At 40.4% G+C, this 27654-nt stretch overlaps 1 protein-coding gene across 4 annotated transcripts in view; it reads left to right on the top strand.

Annotated features, from left to right (window-relative positions):
- Positions 1-14783, top strand: part of LOC139277237 (KH domain-containing, RNA-binding, signal transduction-associated protein 3-like) — a 403185-nt gene extending 388402 nt beyond the window's left edge. For 2 of the 4 annotated variants that reach the window (XR_011596058.1, XR_011596061.1), the window contains 3 exons: positions 7125-7293; positions 8717-8781; positions 14639-14783. Coding sequence is in view for 1 of the 4 variants with exons in the window: in XM_070895430.1 (XP_070751531.1) it covers positions 7125-7225 (101 nt within the window). In the remaining 3 variants the exon portion in view is untranslated. Of the gene's footprint in view, positions 1-7124; positions 7821-8716; positions 8782-14638 lie in introns of those variants that run through there. The other 2 variants (XR_011596060.1, XM_070895430.1) reach the window with 2 other exon arrangements.
- Positions 14784-27654: the final 12871 nt, after the last annotated feature.

Raw genomic sequence — 27654 nt, forward strand, 5'->3', positions numbered from 1 at the left:
TGCGCAGTTAATTCGTCCATCTTATTACGAATACTCCTCGCATTGAGGTACACAGCCTTCAGGCTTGTCTTTTTAACACACTTTATTCCTTTAGAATTTTGCTGTAATGTGGTCCTTTTTGATTTTTGCCTTGGGTTTCTCTGCTCTCCACTTTTACTTTTGTTCTTTCTATCTTTTGCTTCTGCCCCCATTTTACTTCTCTCTGTCTCCCTGCATGGATTCCCATCCCCCTGCCATATTAGTTTAACCCCTCCCCACTAGCAAACACTCCCCCTAGGACATTGGTTCCGATCCTACCCAGGTGCAGACTGTTCGGTTTGTACTGGTCCCACCTCTCCCAGAACCGGTTCCAATGTCCCTGGAGTTTGAATCCCTCCCTCCTGCACCACTCCTCAAGCCACATATTCATCTTAGCTAGCCTGCTATTTCTACTCTGACTCACACGTGGCACTGGCAGGAATGCTGAGATTACTACCTTTGAGGTCCTACTTGTTAATTTAACTGCTAGCTCCCTAAATTCAGCTTGTAAGACCTCATCCTATTTTTACCTATATCATTGGTACCTATATGCACCAGGACAACTGGCTGTTCACCTTCCCCCTCTAGAATGCCCTGCAGCCGCTCTGAGACATCCTTGACCCTTGCACCAGGGAGGCAACATATCATCCTGGAGTCTCAGTTGCGACCGCAGAAACGCCTATCTATTCCCCTTACAATAGAATCCCCTACCACTATAGCTCTCCCATTCTTTTTCCTGCCCTCTGTGCAGCAGAGCCACCCACGGTGCCATGAATTTTGCTGCTGCTGCCTTCCCCTGATGAGCCATCTCCCTCAACAGTACCCAAAACGATGTATCTGTTTTGGAGGGAGATGACCGCATGGGACTCCTGCACTGCCTTCCTATTCCTGTTCTGCTTGATGATCACCCATTCCCTATTTGCCTTTGTAACCTTTACCTGCGGTGTGACCAACTCACTAAACGTGCTATTCACGACATCCTCAGCATCGCGGATGTTCCAGAGTGAATCCATGTACAGCTCCAGTGCCGCAATGCGGTCAGTCAGGAGTTGGCATTTGCCATGCAAGAATGGTGAACACAGAACAGTGGCGTTAATTTTACTTGCACAACATTTTCATAAACATCCATGTGTATACCCTCGGTGAATTACATAACTTTTCTTTTACTTTCCCTCGCGCTCCTATGTGGTGCAAGCCCTGTGGCTTCAGCAGAGGTGGAGGCAGGCTGCTCTAATTTTTGAGATGCTCACGGTCGGTTTTGGAGCCCTTGAAGGTTACGCCAAAGATTACTTTACCTGCACCTGTGCGGGGAAAGACTCGGCCGTCGGGAGAGGAGCCAGCATGTTGGATACTGGTTGAGGGGGCTGGGGGGCTAGGAGTGAGATGTGGAAACCTTTTGAATGTTGTTCCACTTCCATGTCCCCTTTCGCCGTCACCCCGCTCCTAGGCCAGCAGCACAGCACTCCTAACTCTCTGCAGGAGAGCAGCATGGAACATATCAATGATACCTCATATGTCCACGGCTTATGTATCTGTCGTGCTGTTCACAGTGGCAGAAATGTCATCCATAATTTGCATGGCTGTCGTCAGGGCATGCCAAGACTGATCAGTATGCTTCAATTCAAGTTCCACAGAGGAGGTCGCACTATCCATGGAAAACATCCTCACAATGGCCTGCAACGTCAGTCTAATATTGTGGAAAGTCTGCCTACCAGGTCTGCCAGAACCTCACACATTTGCTACTGACCCTCTATCATTCTCCTTTTCATTGATGGCCCCCGAGGTTTAACCTCTCTGTCCAGTTGAGCGGAGTTTGGAGGGGATAGTGTCTCCGACGTGGACTCTCCATAGCTGTGCCTGTAACCACTTTCTGTTCGTCCTCACTTGTGAACTGTGATTCACCAGTTGAGATCCCACCTAGCTTTCCAACAGGACCCACTGAAGTGCTCATATCTGCGCTAGTGCCTGGTAAGAACATAAGAAATAGGAACAGGAGTAGGCCATAGGGCCCCTCGTAAGCATGTGTCCTGTGACTCTGCACTCTCAGAAGTAATCAGCTCCTCTGAGGAAACGTCGCCCGCAGAGGGCACAGGCTGTTGTTCTTCACGTGGTGGCCCTGGAGGAGAGAAGAGACGGATATGATTTAGTCGTGGAAATGTAAAATTTTGAAATTTACATGATTAAGATGATCAGATTTCATTTGGTGCTGAAATCATGTCAACATGACTTAATTTTGTAAGAGATGTGGGTTGGAGATTTTTAATGCTGTCACCATGCAGCAGTGAAGTCTTGAGTCTAGCCATCTCCAACGCTTAGGGATGTTGATATCTCATTTTTCTCCATGGCCTCCTGCTCTGCAGATGTCAATTGAGCAATCTATGGTCGCCCATCTCTGGCCCTCTCCCTTGTATTTTATGCTGTTTTCTCCTGCAAGGGGCTGAGACGGACATATGAGTGTCTGCAAGGCATGTGTGCATCCATTGGATGCAGTACATTCGGTGAAGGTGTCTTATCAGGCATATGCATCCTGAGTGGCACTGACATGCATTTGAGGACGTGTTGACAGTGCCATGTTCAAGATATGTGCTGATAATCGGTGAAGCTGACTGAGGTAGTATCACATTACATAAGGATTGGGACGAGTGGCAGTGATGAATGGAGAAAAGGGAAGGTGAGGAAGTGCATTGAAACAGGACAGTGGGTGCTGCTGAAACTTAAGTAAGTGTAAGGAATGATGTGATGGGAGTACGCTTGACAAGAAAGTGAGAGATGGGGTGAATCTGCAACTGTGCTCACCTTTCATGGCCTGGTTAGGTTATTAAACCATTTCCTGCATGCAGTCTAGAAAGCTAGCAAAATCTGGCCATCAGCTAATGGCTCAAAAACAGTTCTGAATATAGTGGCACATGAAGACAAAGAGTTAAACTGAAATTACAGTGGGACCAAACGTATAACTTAAGCTGGAGATACACCATTATGACTTTAATCATTTTTATTGCAGTACACAAAGCAGAATTAGCAGTAGTGGTGGATTTAGAAATTATTCAAAGAGATCTGAATGCTGTAGGTATGAGATTTACTTTCTGGAGAAAAGGTCTGAAGGCATGCCCCACTCAGGAGATTTTGATTCCTGATTTAGTGCATTTTGGAACTTACTGTAAATCTAAATGTAATCTTTTTTAATAGAGTCAAATTTGTCACCAATCCAACATTACTCCCCAATTTATTTCCAAAATCTGGCAATTATGCAAGTGTAGTGACAAGAATGCGTAAGTAAAGCCAGTTAATAAATTCACAGCAGAGAACAGCTTCCTAGTCTCAAAAAGCCACTGCAATCATTCTCGGATGAAAATAAACCTCCACATATGCCAACAAATGCCAATATTCCCTCGAAAGTTCCTTTGAATAAAAGCTCAATTTTTGCGAATATTTTGGTATGTATCACTTTTTCGGAGACAAACACCAAATAAACATCTGCAACTTTCAGAAACCAACAGCTCATGTTAAAATTTAATTCAAATTCAGCTAACAGTGAGAGAAAATACAACTCAGTCATGCATATGGTCCATTCTAGAAAGTTAGCAAAATCTGACCATCAGCTAATGGCTCAAAAACAGCTCTGAATATAATGGCACATGAAAACAAAGAGTTAAACTGAAATTACAGTGGGACAAAACTTATAACTTAAGCTGGATATTACACAATTATGACTTTAATCACTTTTATTGCAGTACACAAAGCAGAATTAGCAGTAGTGGTGGATTTAGAAACTATTCAAAGAGATCTGAATGCTGTAGGTATGAGATTTCTTTGATTGTTTTCGACAGCCTCTCGTTCCACTCTTCACCAGGTTTCGTGCTTCCAAAAGCTTTTATTCCTGTGCTCCAACTGATTTGATCGGTTTGTACAGCCTTCTGTCCTGCCTTCCACTGATCTGATAGTTCTAAGATCCTTCAGTCTCATTAAATTAAGGTTTTAATTATGTGGTCTATTTGGTTACAGTTAGCAAAGATTTGCAAAGAGCAGATAATGCTTAGCTACTTTAATCAAATAACATTCAAAGCAGAGGTCAATACAGAGAAGTTAGTTTTGAATTGCCCTAGTAAAGAATCAGCAGACAGTGGGCCACAGTCTTTGCAGTAAATGTGAAGGCTCTACTTATTTTAGAAAATTATTAGCATATAGAAAAAGACAATGCAATAAACATGATAGATATAAACTTTCAAAGGCATTTCATAAAATACCATACAAGAGACTAATTACAAATTAAAACCCATGGTGTTAAATGTAAATTGATGACACGAACAACAAGTTGACTGTAGGATAGAATGCTAGATGCTTCTCTGATAAGTAAGATGTAGTTAGTGGAATGCTCCAGGATTCTGTGTTGCAACCTATCTTCTCCATCTGTGTAAATGTTTCAGATATGGGCATAGAGAGAATAATAATGAAATTTGCTAACGATACCAAGTATGGAGGCATAGCAAACTGAAGAATTGGGGAGACTACAGTAGAACATAGGTTAGGAGAGTGGGCATATGTAAAGTAGATGCATTATGGGAAAAAAAGAATGGAAATATACCTTAAATGGTAGTAAAATTCTTAATGGAATGGAGGAGCACAGATGTAGAAGTACAGATACACAGATATTTAAAGGCCAGATTGCAGATGCAAAATACAAATGAAAAGGCAAATATCATTCTGGGTTTATATACATAGGGACATTGAATACAAAAGAAGGGATGACAATTAGTTTGTGCAAGACATTAGTTAGTTAAGAGTACTCTGCAGCTTTGAGCACCCGATTAAAGAAAGAATACTAGAACCCGAATACTAGAACCCTATAAAATATCCAGATAGATTCCCTGGATGATATCAATAGTGAGAAGACCTCGTTATGAGAGATTTGAAAAGCAAAATCTGTATTCACTGGAGCAGAGAAGGTTCAGGGATGGGTCTAATAAATGTGTTCAAAGGTTTGCAAAGGTAAATGGTGAAAAATTATTTCTATTCGCCAATGAATCGGGAAATAAATGTAGGGTTACTGGTAGGAGCATAAAAGGACAAGGTTAGAAGATTTTTTTAATATTACAAGTTATTAGGATTTGAAATGCATTACTGCAAGTGTTAAAGCTTGGTGTCATAGCTATGGTGTCATAACTGATGCCTACTGTGGCTTGCTTGTAAACATGGTGTACGACTAACAAATCAACCTGATAATGAGGACTTACTTAACATCCAAAATCTTCAATATCTCCTGGCAATTTCTGACCCTGTCTTTGAAAGATATCAGTTTGCATTAATGAGTTCAGCAACAGTTAAATAGATGGAAGATATAGGGGCCAATTTTCCAGATTGCTGATTTTTGGCGCAATTGTAGAGGTGTGTCCGATTTTTTTAGTAGCCGACTGCGTAAAAAAAAAGTTGCAAGTGTCGTTAGAATAAACTTTCATTTCGGAGTGGCGCACATAGACTTTAAGCTCTGTGGGTGGAGCTTAAGGTTTGCGCTGAAAAACTGAGGTTGCCAGAGTAACGAGGGGCACACTGAAGGACTGAGGCTGCAAAGTGCAACAAGACATAAGCAATTGTAGAGCCCCGGTGCCGCTCCTATCCCGAGCCGAATGGTCCCCCATGCCGCTCCTATCCCGGGCCGAATGGTCCCCCCGTGCCGCTCCTATCCCAGGCTGAATGCCCCCCCCCCAGTGCCGGTGCTGCTCGTATCCCAGGCCAAGTAACCCCCAGTGCTGCTCCTATCCCGGGCCGAGAGAGCCCCCACCCCGCCGCTGCTATCCCGGGCCATGGAACTCGATCTTCTACGGCAATTTTCTTAATTCCTTGCCTTCATGCACATGAGTGAGCCACAGAACCAACAGTTATCACTGAATGATATAACGCATTAGAGATTATATGTGATTCTCACCATGTTCTGTGCTCTTTAAAATACAACACTATCAGGGGTGAAGTCAGGAATCACTTCTTCATGCAAAGCCTAGGGAAATCTGTAACTCTGTTGAGGCTAGGTCAATTGAAAATTTAAAAACTGAGATTGATAGAGTTTTGTTAGACAAGGGTATTAAAGGATATGGAACCAAGACAGGTAACTAATTGAATGGCAGTACAGGTTCGAGGGGCCGAATGACCTACTTCTATTGCTTCATTCCTAATAGGTTTATTTATAATACACAGTAACAATAATACACTGGAGGTTACTGGTACTACAAATACTAAACAACAATATAGATTCAGTCCACAAGGCGTTTAAAAAATTCTCTTTAGAACACTTTTGAATGAAAGAGTCTTTGGAGACTTTCCAATACAATGTCAAACATAGGTGACGCAAATCCTGTGTCAAATTCGCCTGAATTCAGTTTTGCAAATACAATCTCTGATGCATCCCACACCAAAGGCATCTGAAGAGAGAACTATCAACGTCATTAACATCAAGGGCACAATGAAGCATGCAGTGTTAAAAATGACTTGCCTTAAGTAGGTATTCTCATCTTTTCAGGAAATGATTTAACTATGTACAGTTTGATTTGGACTTTGAACAAAGTCACTGTAATTTGACTAATTTATCGATCAGCCAACCTGGTTTGGTCCCACAGCTAAGTTGTCTCCAGACATCTTCCCTGAAATCTAGTTCCATCTCAACTCTTGTTATGAAAAAACTGACATCAAATGCAAAAATCCCACATCTTACCAAACCTTCATCAGACCTACCATAGATCAGAAAGTTCGATCAGGCTAAAATTTTGTAAAAACAAGCTAAATGAAAAGTACACGTGACTTTAACTTACTACGTGACTGCCTATGTACTTGTCATAATAAATATGATATAGACAATTGTTTAACTTCTGTGATGAAAAAGCTGACTTGAAAACCAGAAATTATAAATATTGTTGTGGACCATTAAAACAGATACCTGCAGAATTCAATTTTTGATTGTGATGCAGTTTTTGAAAGCCACCCATTTTTTTTAATTCTGATGTTACACAAATGTTGATCTCTCCTGCAAAATTTTAAAGCTCTAGTTTACCATCTGAACTTCCAGTGAATATTATTGTGGGTTTCTTGACTGCTCTGTTTTTCTGTAATAACTAAAATAGGTCAGGAAGAGTGGACGAACTCCAACTCAAGGATGAAAGCTCCTCCAACAAGAGCACCTAAAGGAGCATACAGGGAGCACCCCTACGCACCACGATACTGATCCCACCATCTACTCTGTGAAATACAATCATCAGTTAGCTGTTTCTGCAGTGATGTACGCTGTTAAAAGTAATTGGTTATTTTATATAAAAGATTTTTTTTCTTCTTAAATACAACAGATCTGTTTAACCAGTTCTGAACTCTTGTATGAAGTCCTTAATCTTGGATGGAGAGATTACTTGATCTCTGGAAGGATGTGGGTGGGAAGAAAGACTTGATCTTGTTATGTGCTTTGTTGGGAAACGAGTAAACAGGATTAACACATTTTTTAAGTTTAACTAGACTTTAAAAATCTATTACCAAACTAGGTTTGATAATGTAGATCACTTAAAATGTAAACACAAATTCAGTTAACATCATTGTTTTTTTTGTTTTGCTTTCAGTTTTTGTTAAAAGCAAGTTTTAAGCTTTGGTTTGAACTTTAATTTTAGCTTGTGTTAGAGCGTTATCCCTTGTAAACTTTTACTTAAACCACAGTAAACTCCAAATGCCAAGTAAAGTTGTATTCTTTTGTAACTGAAGTCTCCAGATATCTGTAGTGTTGAGATCAAAGACATTGCCTATTCTTGCTTGATACAAATAAAGTTTTGAGAAAAAAAACTTGCTGTGTGTGACATATCAGTAACTTTGATACATTTTCTTATAACGCCAAATAATAAATCCACAAAAATCTTTTAAACAGGGAAAGCATACCTTTTGTCTTTTTTAAATTTTCTTTTAAAAAAAAAAATCAATTTGTCTTAAGAGGTTGATACCTGAATGATGTTTTAAAAAACAAAAAGCTCCATATTGTTGCCCTTTGAAAATACACTACTGAGCAGTGAATATATGAAGAATGTGATCAGCATTTCATCTTGTCTAAGCATTTTTTCACTAGTGCACTTTGGAATTTTTATGAGAATTACCTAAATGAATCCTCCGCTGGAAGCAATTAAAGCTTTTTAGAGGCAAACAGACTTGACTAATGTGGCATTCGTCAGAGGCAGTGGATGTGTAACCCTTAAAAGGTCTTCAGTTCCAAAGGTAAATGAATCAAGTAGATTTTAATATCACTTAATTTACCTTTAACATTTAAAACCAGTAAACGCTAAAAGAAAGCAAGGTTGTAAAGTTGTTAGAGTAAAAAAAAATACTATAGAAAAGGTTCAAGTACTTCTAAACTCCTAACAATTATAAATCGATCTTGTAATTGTGTAGAGACTAAACTATATAACTGCAAACTAAGCAGTAGCTGATCTCTTAAATTCTATCCTGTTAAACGAAGTGTAAAAACCACATAACCTTTGTCTATAATGTTGTCATAGTTAGTCTCAACTGCTTAATGTTTGATTTTGAATCAGAATAAATTCACTCTAAACAATGTCTTTTTTTCTAGCATTGCATGGTAGTATTTTTATAAGGCTTGTCTGTTTTCTAAGAGTTATTACATTTTGGTTTCTAATTGTGCTTCTAATATATATATATGTTCACAAATTTTTCCCTCCACTTACAGGATCTTTTTCTAACATCTCTGGCCAAATGGGAATAAAAACAGTGGTCCTGGAATTGGGCATTATGGTAGGTGTTTATAGTAGTCTTGAATTCTGAATGCTCACATAGTTACAGGTGTGGACCCATTGAGTACTGAATGCTCATCAAACTGTTCAAAACGGTATTTGTCTATAACACTGACTTTTTTCATTGCTCCTTCCCTTTTCTCCTTTCTCTCTTGAAGACATTGACTCATGCAAGTGTACATTTGGATAGATATACCAAGCCTTTTTTTTAAAAATTCATTCACGGGATGTGGGCACCGCTGGCAAGGCTAGCATTTATTGCCCATCCCTAATTGCCCTTGAGAAGGTGGTAGTGAGCAGCCTTCCTGGACTGCTGCAGTCCGTGTGGTGAAGATACTTCCACGGTGACTTTGTCATAGCAGTTTGGTGCAACTGAGTGGCTTGCTAGACCATTTCAGAGGGCAGTTAAGAGTCAACCACATTGCTGTGTGACTGGAGTCACAAGTAGGCTAGATCAGGTAAGGATGGCTAATTTCTTTCCCTAAAGGGCAGAACCAGATGGATTTTTACGACAATCATGGTTTCATGGTCACCATTACTGATACTATTATATTCCAGATTTATTTAATTAACTGAATTTCTCAGCTATTATGGTGGGATTTGAGCTCACATCTCTGGATCAAGTCCAGGCCTCTGGATTACTAGTACAGTAACATAACCACTATGCTACCGTTCCTGGTACCTCATTCTTCGTGTCTGAATGTAGCCAGTGAATGCCCATCCACAACAACTGAGGCTCATCTGTCGATTCCATGGGAGTTCCATACATATATCTTACTGTGTCACTACCCAATGTCCATATACACACATACACCTTCCAACAGGAATCATTTGATAGTGATGAGTGGAAACTGACCTAATATTTTTCTCCATCCCAGTCCAGCAACATTGAAGATGATTGTAATGTCATTTCTGGTTGAGATCAACTAACCCAGCATAAATTAGTAGAACCTGAGATCTTTCTGGTCCATATGGCTCAATGCCATCCAAATATGTTGTTTGTAAAATGATTGAATGATTTATCTGTCAAATGTCTGAATCCTGAATATTAGAATTATGTAAATGTCTGGACCATGTATTTCTGATATTTGAATAGTTTTCACAGTTATTAATGTAGAAATGCTGCAATGTAGCAAAACAAGTCCGTCTTACTCTCAAATCAGCTCTCAGCAGGCCTGGGTCCACAAAATTAAAATTTCATGTTTGGTAATCCTTTTTGAATCACAAGACTGAGGATGATTAAAATATTATCTTTGTGAGAGTTAAGAGAGGTATGAAATTAAAGTTAACAGTATTTTCAGGTCAGTGTACACTATCCAGAGGATTATTCTCCCAGGAATGAGGAGTTTGGCCATTCTATAGTATCTTGTATAGTATGATTATTCCTTAACTTATTAAATCAAGGGTTGTAATCATGATTCACTATTGGCAATGCTCCAACACCCTGCATCACCGAGAGATGGTCTGTGCCTGGGATTTACCAAAGTGAGCCTCTTTTTTTAACATGTGAGGACAGGCCCTTCCTAGAGGAAGGGGGAAATAAACTTTTGAGATAAAATATAAAAAACTGGAAATTTGTAACAAAAACAGACCACACCTGAAATTCACAATAGTTCCATCAGCATCTGAAAAGAGAAAATACAGACTAACTTTTTATTTGTAGGTTCTGATACAGGATCTGCACATGAAATGTAGAAAGGATATTAGCTGGGCTCAGTGGTAGCACTCTCATCTGAGTGAGAAGGTTGTGGGCTCAAGCTTTGTTTCAGAACTTGAGCATTTAAATTAAACTGATACTTCATTGCAGTACTGAGGAAATGTTGCATTTTCAGGGGTGCTGTATCTCAGATGAGATTTTAAACCAAGCGCCTGCCTGTTCAGGTGAATGTAAAAGTTCCCATCCCATTTGAAGGAGAGCAGAGAGCTCTGTTGGTGTCCTAGTGACCATTCCCCTTGGTTGCGAAGTGCTTTGGAAAATCCTAAGGATGTGTTAGATGTTATATAAATTAAAGTTGCTGCTTTCTTTTATCTTTTCAAATGCTGACTAAATTTCTAGCATCTAGAATTTAGACGGTTAAGGGGTGATCTGATTGAAGTTTTCAAGATATTAAGGGGAACAGATAAGGTAAATAGCGAGAAACTATTTTGGTTGGTTGGGGATTATAGGGGCATAGTCTAAAAATGAGAGCCAAACTTTTCAGGAGTGAAATTAGGAATCACTGCTACACACAAAATGTGGTAGAAGTTTGGCACTCACTTTCATCATCGGCAATTGATGCTAGATCAATTGTTATATTCAAAAAGGAGTTAGATGAAGTCCTTACTACTAGGGGGATCAAGGGGTATGGCGAGAAAGCAGGAATGGGATACTGAAGTTGCATGTTCAGCCATGAACTCATTGAATGGCGGTGCAGGCTAGAAGGGCCGAATGGCCTACTCCTGCACCTATTTTCTATGTTTCTATGTTAATTTTAAATCGGAGACTGATAGCTTTCTGTTAACCAAAGGTATTAAGGGATATGGGCCTAAGATGGGTATATGGAGTTAGGTCGCAGATCAGCCATGATCTCATCGAATGGCGTACTTCTGTTCCTATATTCTAATCTTAAGTTCTGAAAATAAGCTATAAGGCTCATAATTGTACTTAATGGAGGGGACCAGTGCTGAACTCCAGCTCTTGCAATACCCTGTACCTACCTCATTTGGGCATTTCTTTTCATACCAACTTGTAAAGTATTTGCAATGCTGGGCACAATCATTTAAGTGGATTGCAATACTCGGCTTTATAATAACTCTTAACTTTCTAATTCTGTTTTAGAACTACATAGGAACAGGAGTAAGCTTATCGAATCTGCTTCACCATTTTATTTGCAATGCAATTCAATCTTTTTAATCCTAAATGCCTTCTCTCACCATATATTCCTTAATACCATTACTTCCAAAGTAAATATCTATCTCCCTTTGTAAGCCACAATTGATTCGACATCTATGGGCTTCTGGGGCAGTCGACGCTCTCCCTGATTCACATTTAACTGCCTCAATGCAAATCTTAAGATTATATCACCTTGTTCAGCATCTCCTATTAGAGGGATAGAGTCCAAATCGTCATTTCATATCAATCCCCTTCATTATTTTAAACAGATCGTCCCTTGATCTTCTCATCAACAGGGAATATAACCCACGTTTACTCAGGATTTCACCATAGCTAAGTCCCTTCATTCCTATTATCATCCTGGTGAATCATTGCAGAAACTGCAGTGTTCTATTATTTTATACAGGATTGTTCTTTAATCTTGGTACTGCTGTATTTTTGGAATGTCTTCTATTAAATCCAGTTTCAATCCTGTTTTTACTGATTAGCATTTGAAACTTTAGCAGTGCTTTGAAACACCATCACAATCTTTTTTTAAAAAGCTTAAGGGCAATTTCAGATGATGTCCATAGGCCATTTTAGTTTCATTGTTGTGGTTTGATGTGATCTGAACCACACAGTTAAATTATAGCCTTATTTCTCTTTCCAGACATTCTACAATTTTATATATTCTGAACACAGTGGCTGACATTTTCACAAAAATAGAATTACTGTTTCGGATTTGAGTATTGCTGGATGATGGCTTATGATATCACGTCACAACAGAAACATTTTCTTTTCCCCTGCCTCGTTCACTCATTTTATAATAAAGCCAGAAGACTACAATATGTATATAAAACCCATTCATGTGCAATAATAAAAATAACTAAATTCTGCAACATAATTTATATGTTTACTTTAGGATTATTTAATGGCACAAAGTGAGTATGAAAGGTGTGTGGATCTCTGTTGCAATAAGTTTCCACTTATTTAGCACCACATTCAAGAAGTTTCTGGTTACTTATATTAAAATGAGCCCCATTTATATTATTTAGATGTCAACACAATTTCCCAGTTTTACACCAATATAGAACTCAGCCACCCCAGGGCTGATCGATGTGCAGCCCTGTAGTGAGATTGGTAGCAACATTTCTCAGGCTATTTTCAAACACTTTTATCTTGTGTTTCCTTTCCTGTTTTTACTTATTTTGTCTGGTGCCTTTGTGCCAAGTGTTTTGACATTGCTATTATTTTGGTGCGTTAATGTGACCTAGATTGGCTGTCAGTTAAGCAACGCCTCAGTTTTAAAATTTTCATCCTTGATTTTAAATCCCTCCATGGCCACGCCACTCCCTATCTCTGTAAATTCCTCCAGCCCTACAACCCTCTTCAAGATATCTGCGTTCCTCCAATTCTGGGCTCTTGGGCATCCCCAATTTTAATTGCTCCACCATTGCCAGCCGTGCCTTCAGCTGCCAAAGCCCGAAGCTCTGGAATTCCATAACTAAACCTCTCTAACTCTTTTTCCTCCTTTTAAGACACTCCTTAAAAACTACCTCTTTGACAAAACTTTTGATCATCTGTCCTAACTGCTTATGTGACTCGGTGTCAAATTATGTTTGATAACGCTCCTGTGAAGCGTCTTGGGATGTTTCACTACGTGAAAGGTGCTATAAAAATACAAGTTGTTGTTAGTGGAATTAATGGGTTTCTCAATGGCAATTCCCCATTGTTTTTGGAGGAAGAAATGAAAGGCCAATGAAGGGATGCCAGGCGGGTCAGGCTGCATCAGAGGCAGAATGCACGCACCTGCCATTATCCTCAGATCGAACATTTACAGGCCTGCCTATCTGGCAGCGACTATGTGGAATTGACTACACAGGTAGTAGGCACCAAGACGCAGAGCTATGCCATCGGATGCAAGTTTTACTATACAAGATAGAAACTCATGGGATTGGAGGGTAATGTATTAGAGGATTGGTTAATGGACAGAAAGCAGAAAGTAGGGATAAACAGGTCATTTTCAGGATTGCAGGCTGTAACTAGTGGGTTTCCACAAGGATCAGTGCTGGGGCCTCAGCTATTTACAATCTATATTAATGACCAAGATGAAGGGACCAAGTGTAATATATCCAAGTTTTCTGTTCTCTATTCTAAAGCAACTCAATAAACACTACAAGGTAGTTTAGTGGCTATATTACTGGACTAGTAATCCAGAGGCCTGGAATAATAATCTAGAGAACGTGGGGTAGATCTTGACTTTGTGCGATAGTGTAAAACGGATGATAGTGAGTCAGCAGCCTGTTTTACATGTCTCCCAATTTTTGTTTCCATTGAAGTCAAAATCGGGATAGAAGTAAAACAGACTGCCGATTCACTGTGTTCTGTTTTACCCTGCTGCACAATGTCAAAATTTACATTACGTGACTTAAAATTCAATTTTTTTTTAAAAGATCTGGAAATGAAAACTTGATATCAGTAAAAGTGAGCATGAAACTGTTGGATTGTAGTAAAAATCTGTGGTTCACAAATATGTCTTTTGGAAAGGAACCATACTGTCCTTACCTGGTCTGGCCTAAATGTGACTCCAGTCCCACACCAACATGGTTGACTTTTAACTGCCATCTGAAGTGGCATAACAAGCCACACAGTTGTATCAAACCACTACAAAGAAGGCCCACCACTACTTTCTCAGGGTAACTAGGGATGGGCGATAAATGCAGGCCTAGCTACCGACCCCCACATCCCGAGAATTTTTTTTTTGTATTTTAAGTCAGACATGGATCATGCATTCATCAGTAATTTTATAGTAACTAATGAAAGTTTTACTTGGGGATCGCAATGCCAAATAAATAGAATACAAGAATTGATTTTGGAATAGGAACTAAATGTTTTCAAGTTGCTGAAAGCAGCAGGTAAAGGTAACCTCAGTTGATTTGTATTTATTAAAAAGGAGAACAATAAAAAATTGACCAGGAATAAAGATCATTATTTGTCCTTCCAACAGGAGACTGCTTTTGACCTGGCACTGGTTAAAATGAAGCCGAGCAGCACAGAGTCCACAGAATGGCACGCATCTTAAAGAAATGAACATCCTATTTCCACGTATAAATTGAAACTGTAAACTTTTGAAGATTGTAAAATTGTAAATATATCTGTAAATATAATTTTTTTTATTAAAGCAGTACTTGTGTTTTGCATTATTTACTTGAGAATCTCATCTGTCACTCTAAACTAGCTCTTTTCTATTTTTAATTTTACAAAATACTTCTGGAAGTTCTTACAAACTTAGAAAACAGTTGATAGAATAGCATTTTGGTTTCCACCATATATTTGCCTCTTTTGTACTAGAAAATTTATCACAAGTGAGCAAATCTGAATGTTTAGTGTTTTAATTGTATACATGCGTATATACCTAGTAATGCTAAAGGAGTTAAAATGGAAACTAGAAGCCTCAAAAATATTTTGAGTTTCTGTAATGTACTGTTGTAAATGATGCAGTAAATGTAATAAGTTAGGAATAAGAAATGGTCGTTCAACCAGTTAAGCTCACTCTGCTGATAGGATTTACTCAACCTATCTATCTCCTACCTGCCTTGGTGACAAGTCTCGATCACATTTCATCCAACAATAATCTGATAATATTGTACATCTGCAATACCCAGGTGAAAAACCTCAGCCCATGTTGCAGGACACTAACCAAGATTGAAAAGTGTAGAAGACATGGGCTACTGCTTAGGTGACACCAAGTTTGGGTTCTAAAAGTGTGTAAATTATAGAAGGAAGGAAAGATAGTTATAGCTTTGTCTCTGCCAATCCCTTTTCCCACTGAGATAAGTTGAGAAGTTCCATTCCATTGCATGAATACCCAGTCTATCAGCAAGATCATTTATTTCTACCATCAACCCAACCATACTTCCACCACCACCACTGAAGACCCCAAACACAATTTCTCATTTTTAAGCCTAGCTTCCACAATATTCTTCCTGCCAGTCTTATGAATTCTACTCGTCCAAAACTCTGCTGCTTGCTACTTTTATTCTTACTGAATCCTGTTCACCATTTTTCCCCCTGTCCTTGATGACTTGCCCTAGCCCCCCATCACCCAATACATTATTTATAAATACCCTTGGGTGCCGAAATTCAGGCACGCCAGAAAGCTGGCTCACCAACGATTTCCTACCTGATTTCATTGCCAGGAGCGATGAGGCGGACTCTGGATTGACTTTCAGAACTTTGTACTTTTTTTGACGTCGTTCAGAGAACATAGAAAATAGGTGCAGGGGTAGGCCATTCGACCCTTCGAGGCTGCACCACCATTCAATAAGATCATGGCTGATCATTCACCTCAGTACCACTTTCTAGCTTTCTCTCCATGTCCATTGATCCCTTTAGCCATAGGGGCCACGTCTAATGCCCTCATGAATATATCCAATGAACTGGCATCAACAACTCTCTGCGGTAGGGAATTCCACAGGTTAACAACTCTCTGAGTGAAGAAGTTTCTACTCATTTCAGTCCTAAATGGCTTACCCCTTATCCTTAAACTGTGTCCCCTGGTTCTGGACTTCCCCAACATCGGGAACATTCTTCCTGCATCTAACCTGTCCAGTCCCGTCAAAATTTTATATGTTTCTATGAGATCCCCTCTCATCCTTCTAAACTCCGGTGAATATAGGCCAAGTCGATCCAGTCTCTCCTCATCTGTCAGTCCTGCTATCCCGGGAATCAGTCTGGTGATCCTTCGCTGCACTCCCCCAATAGCAAGAATGTCCTTCCTCAGATTAGGAGACCAAAACTGAACACAATATTCCAGGTGAGGACTCACTAAGGCCCTGTACAACTGCAGTAAGACCTCCCTGCTCCTATACTCAAATCCCCTAGCTATGAAGGCCAACATACCATTTGTCTTCTTCACTGCCTGCTGTACCTGCATGCCAAATTTCAATGACTGAAGTACCATGACAGCCAGGTCTCATTGCACCTCCCCTTTTGCTAATCTGCCGCCATTCAGATAATATTCTGCCTTTGTGTTTTTGCCACCAAAGTGGATAACCTCACATTTATTCACATTATACTGCATCTGCCATGCGTTTGCCCACTCACCTAACCGGTCCAAGTCAACCTGCAGCCTCTTGGCATCCTCCTCACAGCTCACACTGTCACCCAGCTTACTGTCATCTGCAAACTTGGAGATATTAGACTCAATTCCTTCGTCTAAATCGTTAATGTATATTGTAAATAGCTGGGGTTCCAGCACTGAGCCTTGCAGCATCCCACTAGTCAATGCCTGCCATTCTGAAAAGGACTCATTTATTCCGACTCTCTGCTTCCTGTCTGCAAACCAGTTCTCGATCCACGCCAGCACGTTACCCCCAATACCATGTGCTTTAATTTTGCTCACCAACCTCTTGTGTGAGACCTTGTCAAAGACTTTTGAAAGTCCAAATACACCACATCCACTGGTTCTCCCTTGTCCACTCTACTAGTTACAACCTCAAAAAATTCTCGAAGATTTGTCAAGCATAATTTCTGTTTCATAAATCCATGCTGACTTGGAACGATCCTGTCACTGCTTTCCAAATGCGCTGCTATTTCATCTTTAATAATTGATTCCAACATTTTCCCCACTACTGATGTCAGGCTAACCGGTCTATAATTACCCGTTTTCTCTCTCCCTCCTTTCTTAAAAAGTGTTGTTACATTAGCTACCCTCCAGTCCATAGGAACTGATCCAGAGTCGATAGACTGATGGAAAATGATCACCCATGCATCCACTATTTCTCGGGCCACTTCCTTAAGTACTCTGGGATGCAGACTATCTGGTCCTGGGGATTTATTGGCCTTCAATCCCATCAATTTCCCGACCACAATTTCCTGCCTAATAAGGATTTCCTTCAGTTCCTTCTTCTCACTGGACTCTCTGTCCCCTAGTATTTCCGAAAGGTTATTTGTGTCTTCCTTCGTGAAGACAGAACCAAAGTATTTGTTCCACCATTTCTTTGTCCCCCATTATATATTCACCTGAATCTGACTGCAAGGGACCTACGTTTGTCTTGATTAATCTTTTTCTCTTCACATATCTATAGAAGCTTTTGCAGTCAGTTTTTATGTTCCCAGCAAGCTTCCTCTCATACTCTATTTTCCCCCTCCTAATTAAACCCTTTGCCTTCCTCTGTTGAATTATAACATTCTCGCAGTCCTCAGGTTTGCTGCTTTTTCTGACCAATTTATATGCCTCTTCCTTGGATTTAACACTATCCTTAATTTGCTTTGTTAGCCACAGTTAAGCCACCTTCCCCGTTTTATGTTTGCTCCAGACAAGGATGTACAATTGTTCAAGTTCATCCATGTGACCTTTAAATGTTTGCCATTGCCTATCCACCGTCAAGTATCATTCGCCAGTCTATTCTAGCCAATTCACGTCTCATACCATCGAAGTTACCTTTCCTTAACGCAGTGGGGGCAGAAGTGCGGCGGTAAGTCGTGCTGAGGGGCGGAAGTTGGGGCGGAGCGGTGGTGACTTCACTGTGTGTGTGCGTCACCACGCTCTTTCCGTTCCGTTAAAGGGGAGAGAATCGGATTTTTTTTAGTTTCGGCCATTGGGCCACCAGGGAGGATTTTGACTGGGCCAGCGGCCTGGCGCCCAAGAGGGTGTGCCAGGCTGCCTGTTGGCGGCCTGGCCGAACCTGTGGACAGTATTTTGCTGGCCGATCAGGAAGTCGTCCAGCAAAAATAAAATCATAACGGCAGTGCGTCTTTCCCTTGAAGTGCTGCCGGCCACACACAGGAGAAGGTGCACCGACAGGGAAAGCTGTTGGGGGCACTGTGCAGCGGGGCAACAATTTTTTTATTTGAATTTGGGTTGGAGTATTCTAGAGGTGCGGGAGAGCAGCTGTGCGCGTTTTGATGATGTGCTTGCGGCAGTTGGCAGCAGCAGGGCGAAAGTGGAGACAGGCCGAAAAATCCCTAACCTGAATTTGGGTCGGCGTGGCCAATGGACTGCAACGCGACGGCCTTCGATTCCGCCGCATGGCCGGCGCAAACGGGCCCTATACGGATCCTGAATTTAGACCCCTTGATGTCACTCCACCCTACCTCTGCAATCTCTTTTGTTTCAGCTTGTAGTTTGTGCTCCTCTCACTCTGGACCAATTTGCATCTTAGCCTTCTCTCACCCCTGGTGGCAGAATCTGCCCCTCTTCATATGTCTCTCTAATCCTACCTCCTCAACTGAACCTTTAGTCACCTCCCTTAATTCTTCTCAATCCCTTCATGGTATTTTACTCTCCGCCGCTGTATGCGAGATGCTTTGGTGTGCCAAAGGCACTATATCGTTGCAAGTTGTTCTTGGGAAAGAATGAGTCAATGAATTGGGTCTCAATTCAGATCCATGCAAGAGAAAATATGTATAGGACAGTGTTCTTGGTGCTTAGATGGAGCAAGGAAGATTAGCTCATGCACGTTGGATCATTTGTGGCTCCTGAACATTTGTACAGCATATTGGCTCAATTGAGGTGCTGCAAAAGTTTGTTTCCTAGTCATTGTAGTTTTGGAAGCTAAATGAAGATGACCTTCTGTTTTCAATATTTTGTTAAATCTTTCATGTTTCAGCATCTGACTGATGGTAGTGTATGCCCTTTAATGATGTATGTGTAGTCTGGAATTGCTTTGCGTGGCATTAGCCAGCACTACAGTAATAGTACTATTAATCATGAGTCAATGGCAGCTGACAATTGAGGGGTGAAATCCATTGATTATTTCCTAAAGTTTGGTTCAGTATACTTCACCATAGCTCAGCTTCACAAACAAGCCACTTGTCAACTACAGTTGAAAGGGAAACAGGCCTTATCAGAGCTGTCCTTAGCGCATAAGAGCATATTTGATACAATTCTAATTTTCATTCCGTCTCAAAAAATACCTGACCTCCAATCACCATCTCTCCATGCAACACTGCAAAGATAGGAAACTCAACAAAGTAAGAAATCAAACCCATCTCCATTTCCAAGCACTGACTTGTAAAGTTCATGATCTAGAATCTTACAGGAACTAAAATCATGACGAGGCTTTTTTAAAAATTGGATCAAAGTAGAGCATCTGTCTAACTTCTGTCTCTGCGTGGTTAAACTTATCTTGGCCTGGATTTTCCTTCTGAATACTACCTGTTTTTATGTATTAGGTCACATAATAGAGGAAAATGAAGCTTGGAAGACTCTCTGAATCCTTGCCAGTGATATAGGCCACCAGAATTTGACTGCAATCTTTTGGGTAGATATTGCCACTTACGCATAGTTCACCTTGCTGAATATAAATGATGTGAGTGAGCAGAACTTGGGTCTCCATGCCATTTATTCTCATTTCTTCCTAAGATCTATCTCTGGGTGGGGGATGTTAGTATTGAATAGGTGTTCAGTCTTTTGGGTACAGGAACCAAGTATATAAGCTCAAGATTGCTAACAAGTAACAAGTAATTTTTGTCTAGACTTCTTCCAGCCAGCCCCTATCCACCTTGATTTTTTGCAGCAGGACGGGAGATTCAATTTTGCCCAGTTGTTGGTCTGCTCCTTAATGCAGGTACATCAAATGAAACGCTGCAGCAGCACTTGATTCTCCTCTCAATGAGGGGTGAACTCCCAATGAGACACCATTAGTGCTGGGAGCCTGTTCTGAATACATAATGCCTTCCCAGAAAAATGGGATGGGGTTTAGATTGGATGGAAGTCGGTTCACACTCCAGTTCTCACAAACACAGGCTGTCTGGCTTGTATTATGCTGTACCTGACTACTATTGCGCATCCACCCACCACCCGCGGCCTCCCCCCCCCCCCCCCCCAATTAATTCAAATTTCCAGCTTGTGTGTTTCTCATCTATGAATACTTCAGCAATGAACATCATATTGTCAGATACTAACTGCTCCCGCACACTGAATAAATAGATGTATTGTGCTACATACAAGTGAAATAGCTGTCCTTTTCTACCATGATGAGCAACTGTTTCAAAAATAATAATTATATTGGTATGTAGTGATTAAGTATGAGATTTGGTGAACACTGTAATTAAGTAAATTTAACGGTTGGTGAGATCTCTTTCATTGAGGATGGAATTGGATTGGGACTTTCGTTGCTAGGGGATAAATTATGTTTTTGTCTGGATGAAAAGTGGATAAGTAAATACCTCAACAGTATTAATGATGCAAATTTGCTGAAAGGAAACTAATTCAAAGGCACATTGAGAACATATATAAGAAATAGGAACAGGAGTAGGCCATACGGTCCCTCGAGCTTGCTCCGCCATTCAATAAGAACATGGCTGATCTGATCATGGACTCAGCTCCACTTCCCCGTCCGCTCTCCATAACTCCTTAAGCCATCGTTTAAGAAACTATCTATTTCTGTCTTAAATTTATTCAATGTCCCAGCTTCCACAACTCTCTTGAGGCAGCGAATTCCACAGATTTACAACCCTCTGAGAAGAAATTTCTCCTCATCTCTTTTTTAAATGGGCGGCCCCTTATTCTCAGATCATGCCATCTAGTTCTAGTCTTCCCCATCAGTGGAAACATCCTCTATGCATCCACCTTGTCAAGCTCCCTCATAATCTTATACGTTTCAATAAGATCACCTCTCATTTTTCTGAATTCCAATGAGTAGAGATCCAACCTACTCAACCCTTCCTCATAAGTTAACCCCCTTATCCCCAGAATCGACCTAGTGAACCTTCTCTGAACTGTCTCCAAAGCAAGTATATTCTTTCGTAAATATGGAAACCAAAACTGCATGCAGTATTTCAGGTGTGGCCTCACCAATACCTTATATAACTGTAGCAAGACTTCCCTGCTTTTATACTCCACCCCCTTTGCAATAAAGGCCATGATACCATTGGCCTTCCTGATCACTTGCTGTACCTGCATACTATCCTTTTGTGTTTCATGCACAAATACCCCCAGGTCCCGCTGTACTGTGGCACTTTGCAATCTTTCTCCATTTAAATAATAACTTGCTCTTTGATTTTCTCTGTCAAAGTGCATGACCTCACACTTTCCAACATTATATTCCATCTGCAAAATTTTTGCCCACTCATTTAGCCTGTCTATGTCCTTTTGCAGATTTTGTGTGTCCTCAAACATTGCTTTTCCTCCCATCTTTGTATAATCAGCAAACTTGGCTACGTTACACTCAGTCCCTTCTTCCAAGTCGTAATATAGATTGTAAATAGTTGGGGTCCCAGCACCGATCCCTTTACTACAGTATTAATACAGATTCCCTGCACTCCCTGGTCACCCTGAGCTCAAAACAAAGCCACTGTGCATTTCTTCCAGGTGGAAAACAAACCAGTCGTTTCTTACTGTTTTTTTTTCTGACCTTGGGGAGGAGCCTGAATTTACAAGCAGCTGCCTATATATAGAGAAACAATGATCACATAATGCATTAAAAGAATTGCCAAAGAGGGATTAACATCTAATTGGAAAGTTATCAGCTGGATGTGAATACACAGACTGCCCTCCTTGTGAGGCTCATAGCCCATGTAGAGACCATGCACTTCCTGGATATCCTGAATCCTGGTAAAAAGAACAAGAGGTGGCAGGGCATAGTAGTCACCAGCTGGTTGACCACCAGGACCTGTGAGAAAATACACATAGCAGGCATAACCAGCCTGTGCCTAACCAGTACTTTAGCAACCAACAGCTCAATTTCTAGCCATGTGTTCAAAGCAGATTTCAGATACCCAATCACTTATAATATTTAATGATGTCCTTGATGCATATTTCACCAGTGGACTAAACCACCAGGCTACCTTATTATTTTTACCTTTAAAATGTATTTTTCTGCGGTAGGCCGAGTCCATTTTTTTAAATGTTCTTTCATAATTGAGACACCAGCTATGCAAAGTGACTAGCCATCATTCAATTAATAACATAAACATCAATAGAGAATAATTCTTTTTAGAGAATACATTGTTTCTGGTTTTGATGTCTCATTCTCTTCACGAGTTAATGAACCTGAGGAATTGTCTTTCATGAAACTCCATCTCAACACTTGTTCAATATATTTTAAAATGCAAGTTACTTTGGAGTTTGGGAAATGCTGTAAAAGAGGGTTTTTATACTATTCTATTTCCATAATTGTTGGGATATTCAGTTCAAGGATTAAAATAAAGATAGGACATTTAAGTTAATCTGTGATCTTCTCATTAAGGAGATGTGCTTGCAAAGTGACCACGGTTGGGAACTAAATATTCCAGGATACTTAACTTTTAGAAGAGATAGGCAAAATGGAAATAGGAGGAGGGGTAGCCCTGATAATAAAGGATGGGATAAAGACAGTAGAGAGAAAGGATCTTAGCTCGGAAAATAAAGAAGTAGGATCGGTTTCGGTGGAGCTAAGAAACAGCAAGGGGCAGAAAACATTGGTAGGATTTGTTATAGGCCCCCAAACAGGAGTGGTAATGTAGGGCACAATATAAATCAGCAAATTAGAGGTGCATGTAACAAAATTAATGCAAAAATCATAGGGGATTTTAATCTACATATAAACAAACCATGTGGGCAAACCAAATTTGCAGTAATAGTGTGGAGGACGAATTCATAGAATGTACACAAGATGGTTTTCTAGATCAGTATGTTGAGCAACCAAGTAGAGAACAGGCTATTTTAGATCTAGTATTGTACAATGAGAAAGGGTTAATTAATAACCTTCTAGTAAAGGGGCCCTTAGGGAAGAGTGACCATAATATGATGGAATTTTACATTAAATTTGAACATAAGAACATAAGAAATAGGAGTAGAAGTAGGTCATCTGGCCCCTCGAGCCTGCTCCATCATTCAATAGGATCATGGCCTCTACTTCACTTCCCTGCCCTCTCCCTATAACCCTTGACTCCCTTTTCTCTGAAAAATCCGTCGATCTCTATCTCAAATATATTCAATGACCCAGCCTCCACAGCTCTCTGGGGTAGAGAATACCAAAGACTTTTGACTCACTGAGAGAAGAAATTCTTCCTCATTTCAGTTTTAAATGGGTGACCCCTTATTCTGACACTATGCCCACTAGTTCTAAATTCCCCCATGAGAGGAAACATCCTCTCTGCATCTACCCTGTCAAGCCCCTTCAGAATCTTACACGCTTCAATAAGATCACCTCTCAGTCTTCTAAACTCCAATGAGTATAGGTCCAATCTGTTCAACCTTTCTTCATATGACAACCCCTTCATCTCAGGAATCAACCTTGTGAACCTCTGAATGGCCTCCAATGCAAATATATCTTTCCTTAAATAAGGAGACCAGTACTGTACGCAGTACTGCAGGTGCGGTCTCACCAATGTGATTTAGTTAAATCTGAAACTAGGTCTTAAATCTAAACAAAGGAAACTACGTAGGTATGGGGGAAGAGTTGGCTAGGTAGATTGGGAAACTACAGTAAAAGGTATGATGGTAGGCAAGCAATGGCTAGCGTTGAAAGAATTAATACATAATTTACAACAAACACATTCATTTAAGGCTCAAAAACAGCACAGAAAAAGTCCAACTGTGGCTAACAAGAGCTGTTAAAGATAGTATTAGATCAAATAAAGAGGCTTATAATGTCAAAAAGAGCAGTAAGCCTGAGGATTGGAAGGATTTTAGAATTCAGCAAAGGAGGACCAAGAAATTGATAAAGAAAGGGAAAATAGAATATGAGAGTAAACCACCGAGAGACATAAAAACAGACTGTAAAAGCTTCGATAGGTATGTAAAAAGGAAAACATTAGCAAAAGTAAATGTGGGTCCCCTACGGGCTGAGACAGAAGAAATTATAATGGGAAATAGGGAAATGGCAGAGAAATTAAACAAATACTTTATGTCTGTCTTTACAGAAGAAAACACAAAAAACCTCCAGGAAATAGTGGAGTACCAAGGATTTAGCGAGAATGAGGAACTGAAAGAAATTACTATTAGTAAAAAAATAGTACCAGAGAAACTAATTGGACTGAAAGACAATAAATCCCCTGGACCTGATGGCCTACATCCTAGGGTTTTAAAAGAGGTGGCTATAGAGATAGTGGATGCATTGGTTGTCATCTTCCAAAATTCCATAGATTCTAGAACGGTTCACGCAGTTTAGAAGATAACTAATGTAACCCCACTATTTAAGAAAGGAGGGAGAGAGAAAATGTGGAACTTCAGACCAGTTAGCCTGATATCATTAGTAGAGAAAATGCTAGAATCTATTATTAAGGACGTGTTAACAGGGCACTTAGAAAATAATAAGATTGTGCAGAGTCAACATGGATTTATGAAAGGGAAATCATGTTTGACAAATCTTAGAGATTTTTGAGGTTGTAACTAGCAGAATAGATAAGCGGGAACCAGTGGATGTGGAATATTTGGATTTTCAGAAGGCATTCAATAAGGTGCCACACATGAGGTTATTGAACAAAATTAGGACTCATGGGATTCGGGGTAATATACTAGCATGGATTGAGGATTGATTAACAGACAGAAAACAGAGAGTAGGAATAAACGGGTCATTTTCGGGTTGGCAGGCTGTAACTAGTGGGGTGCCACAAGGATCAGTGCTTGGGCCCCAGGTATTCACAATCTATATCAATGATTTGGATGAGGGGATCAAATGTAATACAGTATATCCAAGTTTGCTGATGACAGAAAGCTAGATGGGAATGTAAGTTGTGAGGAGAATGCAAAGAGACTTCAAGGGGTTATAGGCAGATGAAGTGAGTGGGCAAGAACATGGCAAATGGAATATAATGTGGAGAAATGTAAAGTTATCCTATTTGGTAGGAAAAATAGAAAAGCAGTGTATTTTTTAAATGGTGAGGGATTGGGAAATGTTGGTGTTCAGAGGGACCTGGGTGTTCTTGTACACGAATCATTGAAAGTTAACACGCAGGTACAGCAAGTAATTAAGAAAGCAAATGATATGTTGGCCTTTATTACAAGAGGATTTGAGTATAAGAGTAAAGACGTCTTACTGCAATTATATAGGGCCCTGGTGAGACTGCACCTGGAGTATTGTGTACGGTTTTGGTCTCCTTACCTACGGACAGATGTACTTGCCATTGAGGGAATGCAACAAAGGTTCACCAGACTGATTCCTGGGGGGATTGTCCTATGAGGAGAAATTGAGTAGACTAGGCCTATATTCTCTAGAATTTAGAAGAGTGAGAGGTGATCTCATTGAAACATACAAAATTCTTACAGGACTTGACAGGGTAGATGCAGAGACGATGTTTCCTCTGGTTGAGGAGTCTAGAACCAAGGATCACAGTCTCCGAATAAAGGGTCATAAGAACATAAGAATTAGCATCAGGAGTAGGTCATCTGGCCCCTCGAGCCTGCTCCACCATTCAAAAAGATCATGGCTGATCTGGCCGTGGACTCAGCTCCACTTACCCGCCGGCTCCCCATAACCCTTAATTCCCTTATTGGTTAAAAATCTATCTATCTGTGATTTGAATACATTCAATGAGCTAGCCTCAACTGCTTCCTTGGGCAGAGAATTCCACAGATTCACAACCCTCTGGGAGAAGAAATTCCTTCTCAACTCGGTTTTAAATTGGCTCCCCCGTATTTTGAGGCCGTGCCCCCTAGTTCTAGTCTCCCCGACCAGTGGAAACAACCTCTCTGCCTCTATCTTGTCTATCCCTTTCGTTATTTTAAATGTTTCTATAAGATCACCCCTCATCCTTCTGAACTCCAACCAGTAAAGAACCAGTCTACTCAATCTATCATCATAAGGTAACCCCCTCATCTCCGGAATCAGCGTAGTGAATCGTCTCTGTAACCCCTCCAAGGCTAGTATATCCTTCCTTAAGTAAGGTGACCAAAACTGCACGCAGTACTCCAGGTGCGGCCTCGCCAATACCCTGTACAGTTGCAGCAGGACCTCCCTGCTTTTGTACTCCATCCCTCTCGCAATGAAGGCCAACATTCTATTCGCCTTCCTGATTACCTGCTGCACCTCCAAACTAACTTTTTGGGATTCATGCACAAGGACCCCCAGGTCCCTCTGCACCGCAGCATGTTGTAATTTCTCCCATTTAGGACTGAGATGAGGAGAAATGTCTTCACTCAAGAGGGTGGTGAATCTTTGGAATTCTCTATCCCAGAGGTCTGCGGAGGCTCAGTCTTTGAGTATATTCAAGACAGAGATTGATAGATTTTTGGATATTAAGGGAATCAGGGCATATGGGGATAGTGCAGGAAAGTGGAGTTGAGGTAGAAGATCAGCCATGATCTCATTGAATGGTGGAACAGGCTCGAGGGGCCGAATGGTCTACTCCTGCTCCTAATTATTATGTTCTTATCCTCAAATGGAATTCTCACTAAAACTGCCTTGAGGAAACTGTTTACTATTTAGTGCCAAATATCTCCTGGCAACAGCTCTTAACTCTATTAATCCCAAGTCTGTCCAGAATTTGAATACTACTCCCATAATGGTAAAAGCTATTTTAGCATCTCTTTAATGAAGATGTTGTGGTCTGATAGATAATCCTCACATCACGCCTCTATCCTCTCAGTTACACCCTTGTTTTAATTCATTGATATTTTTATCGTCATTGCTTCTCAATTTTCCTTTATCGTTTCTTAAACTCCAAATGCTCTGTACAATGCGCTCATTCTCCTCTACAACCTCATTGTTTTAAAAAAAAATCTGGATCCATTTCGTCATCTCCAAGTTCAAATTAGGAACCTTTGCAGAGAGCTTGCATTTAATATCAGGACTTCATACTGTGAAACATGTTACCTCTATCAGGTTTTACTTCCTACAATCACATAATACTACTAATCCTTGATTTACCTCGCCTTTACTCTTTTAAAACTTGAAGATGTTCTACACTGAGAGCCTTACCTTCCATCTGGTTTTCCCATTAAAAACATTTAAAAGATTAGTGTTAGCAAGATTTTCTAGGATATTTCAAGCTGTTGCAAAATCTATTTGAACTCAGTATAAAATGTGATGTACCTGTTTCACATTGCACATATCATGGGGATAAAACATCTAAAGTTAACCAGATGACCAATCA

The sequence above is a fragment of the Pristiophorus japonicus genome, chromosome 1, assembly GCF_044704955.1.
Source record: "Pristiophorus japonicus isolate sPriJap1 chromosome 1, sPriJap1.hap1, whole genome shotgun sequence".
NCBI lineage: Eukaryota > Metazoa > Chordata > Chondrichthyes > Pristiophoridae > Pristiophorus > Pristiophorus japonicus.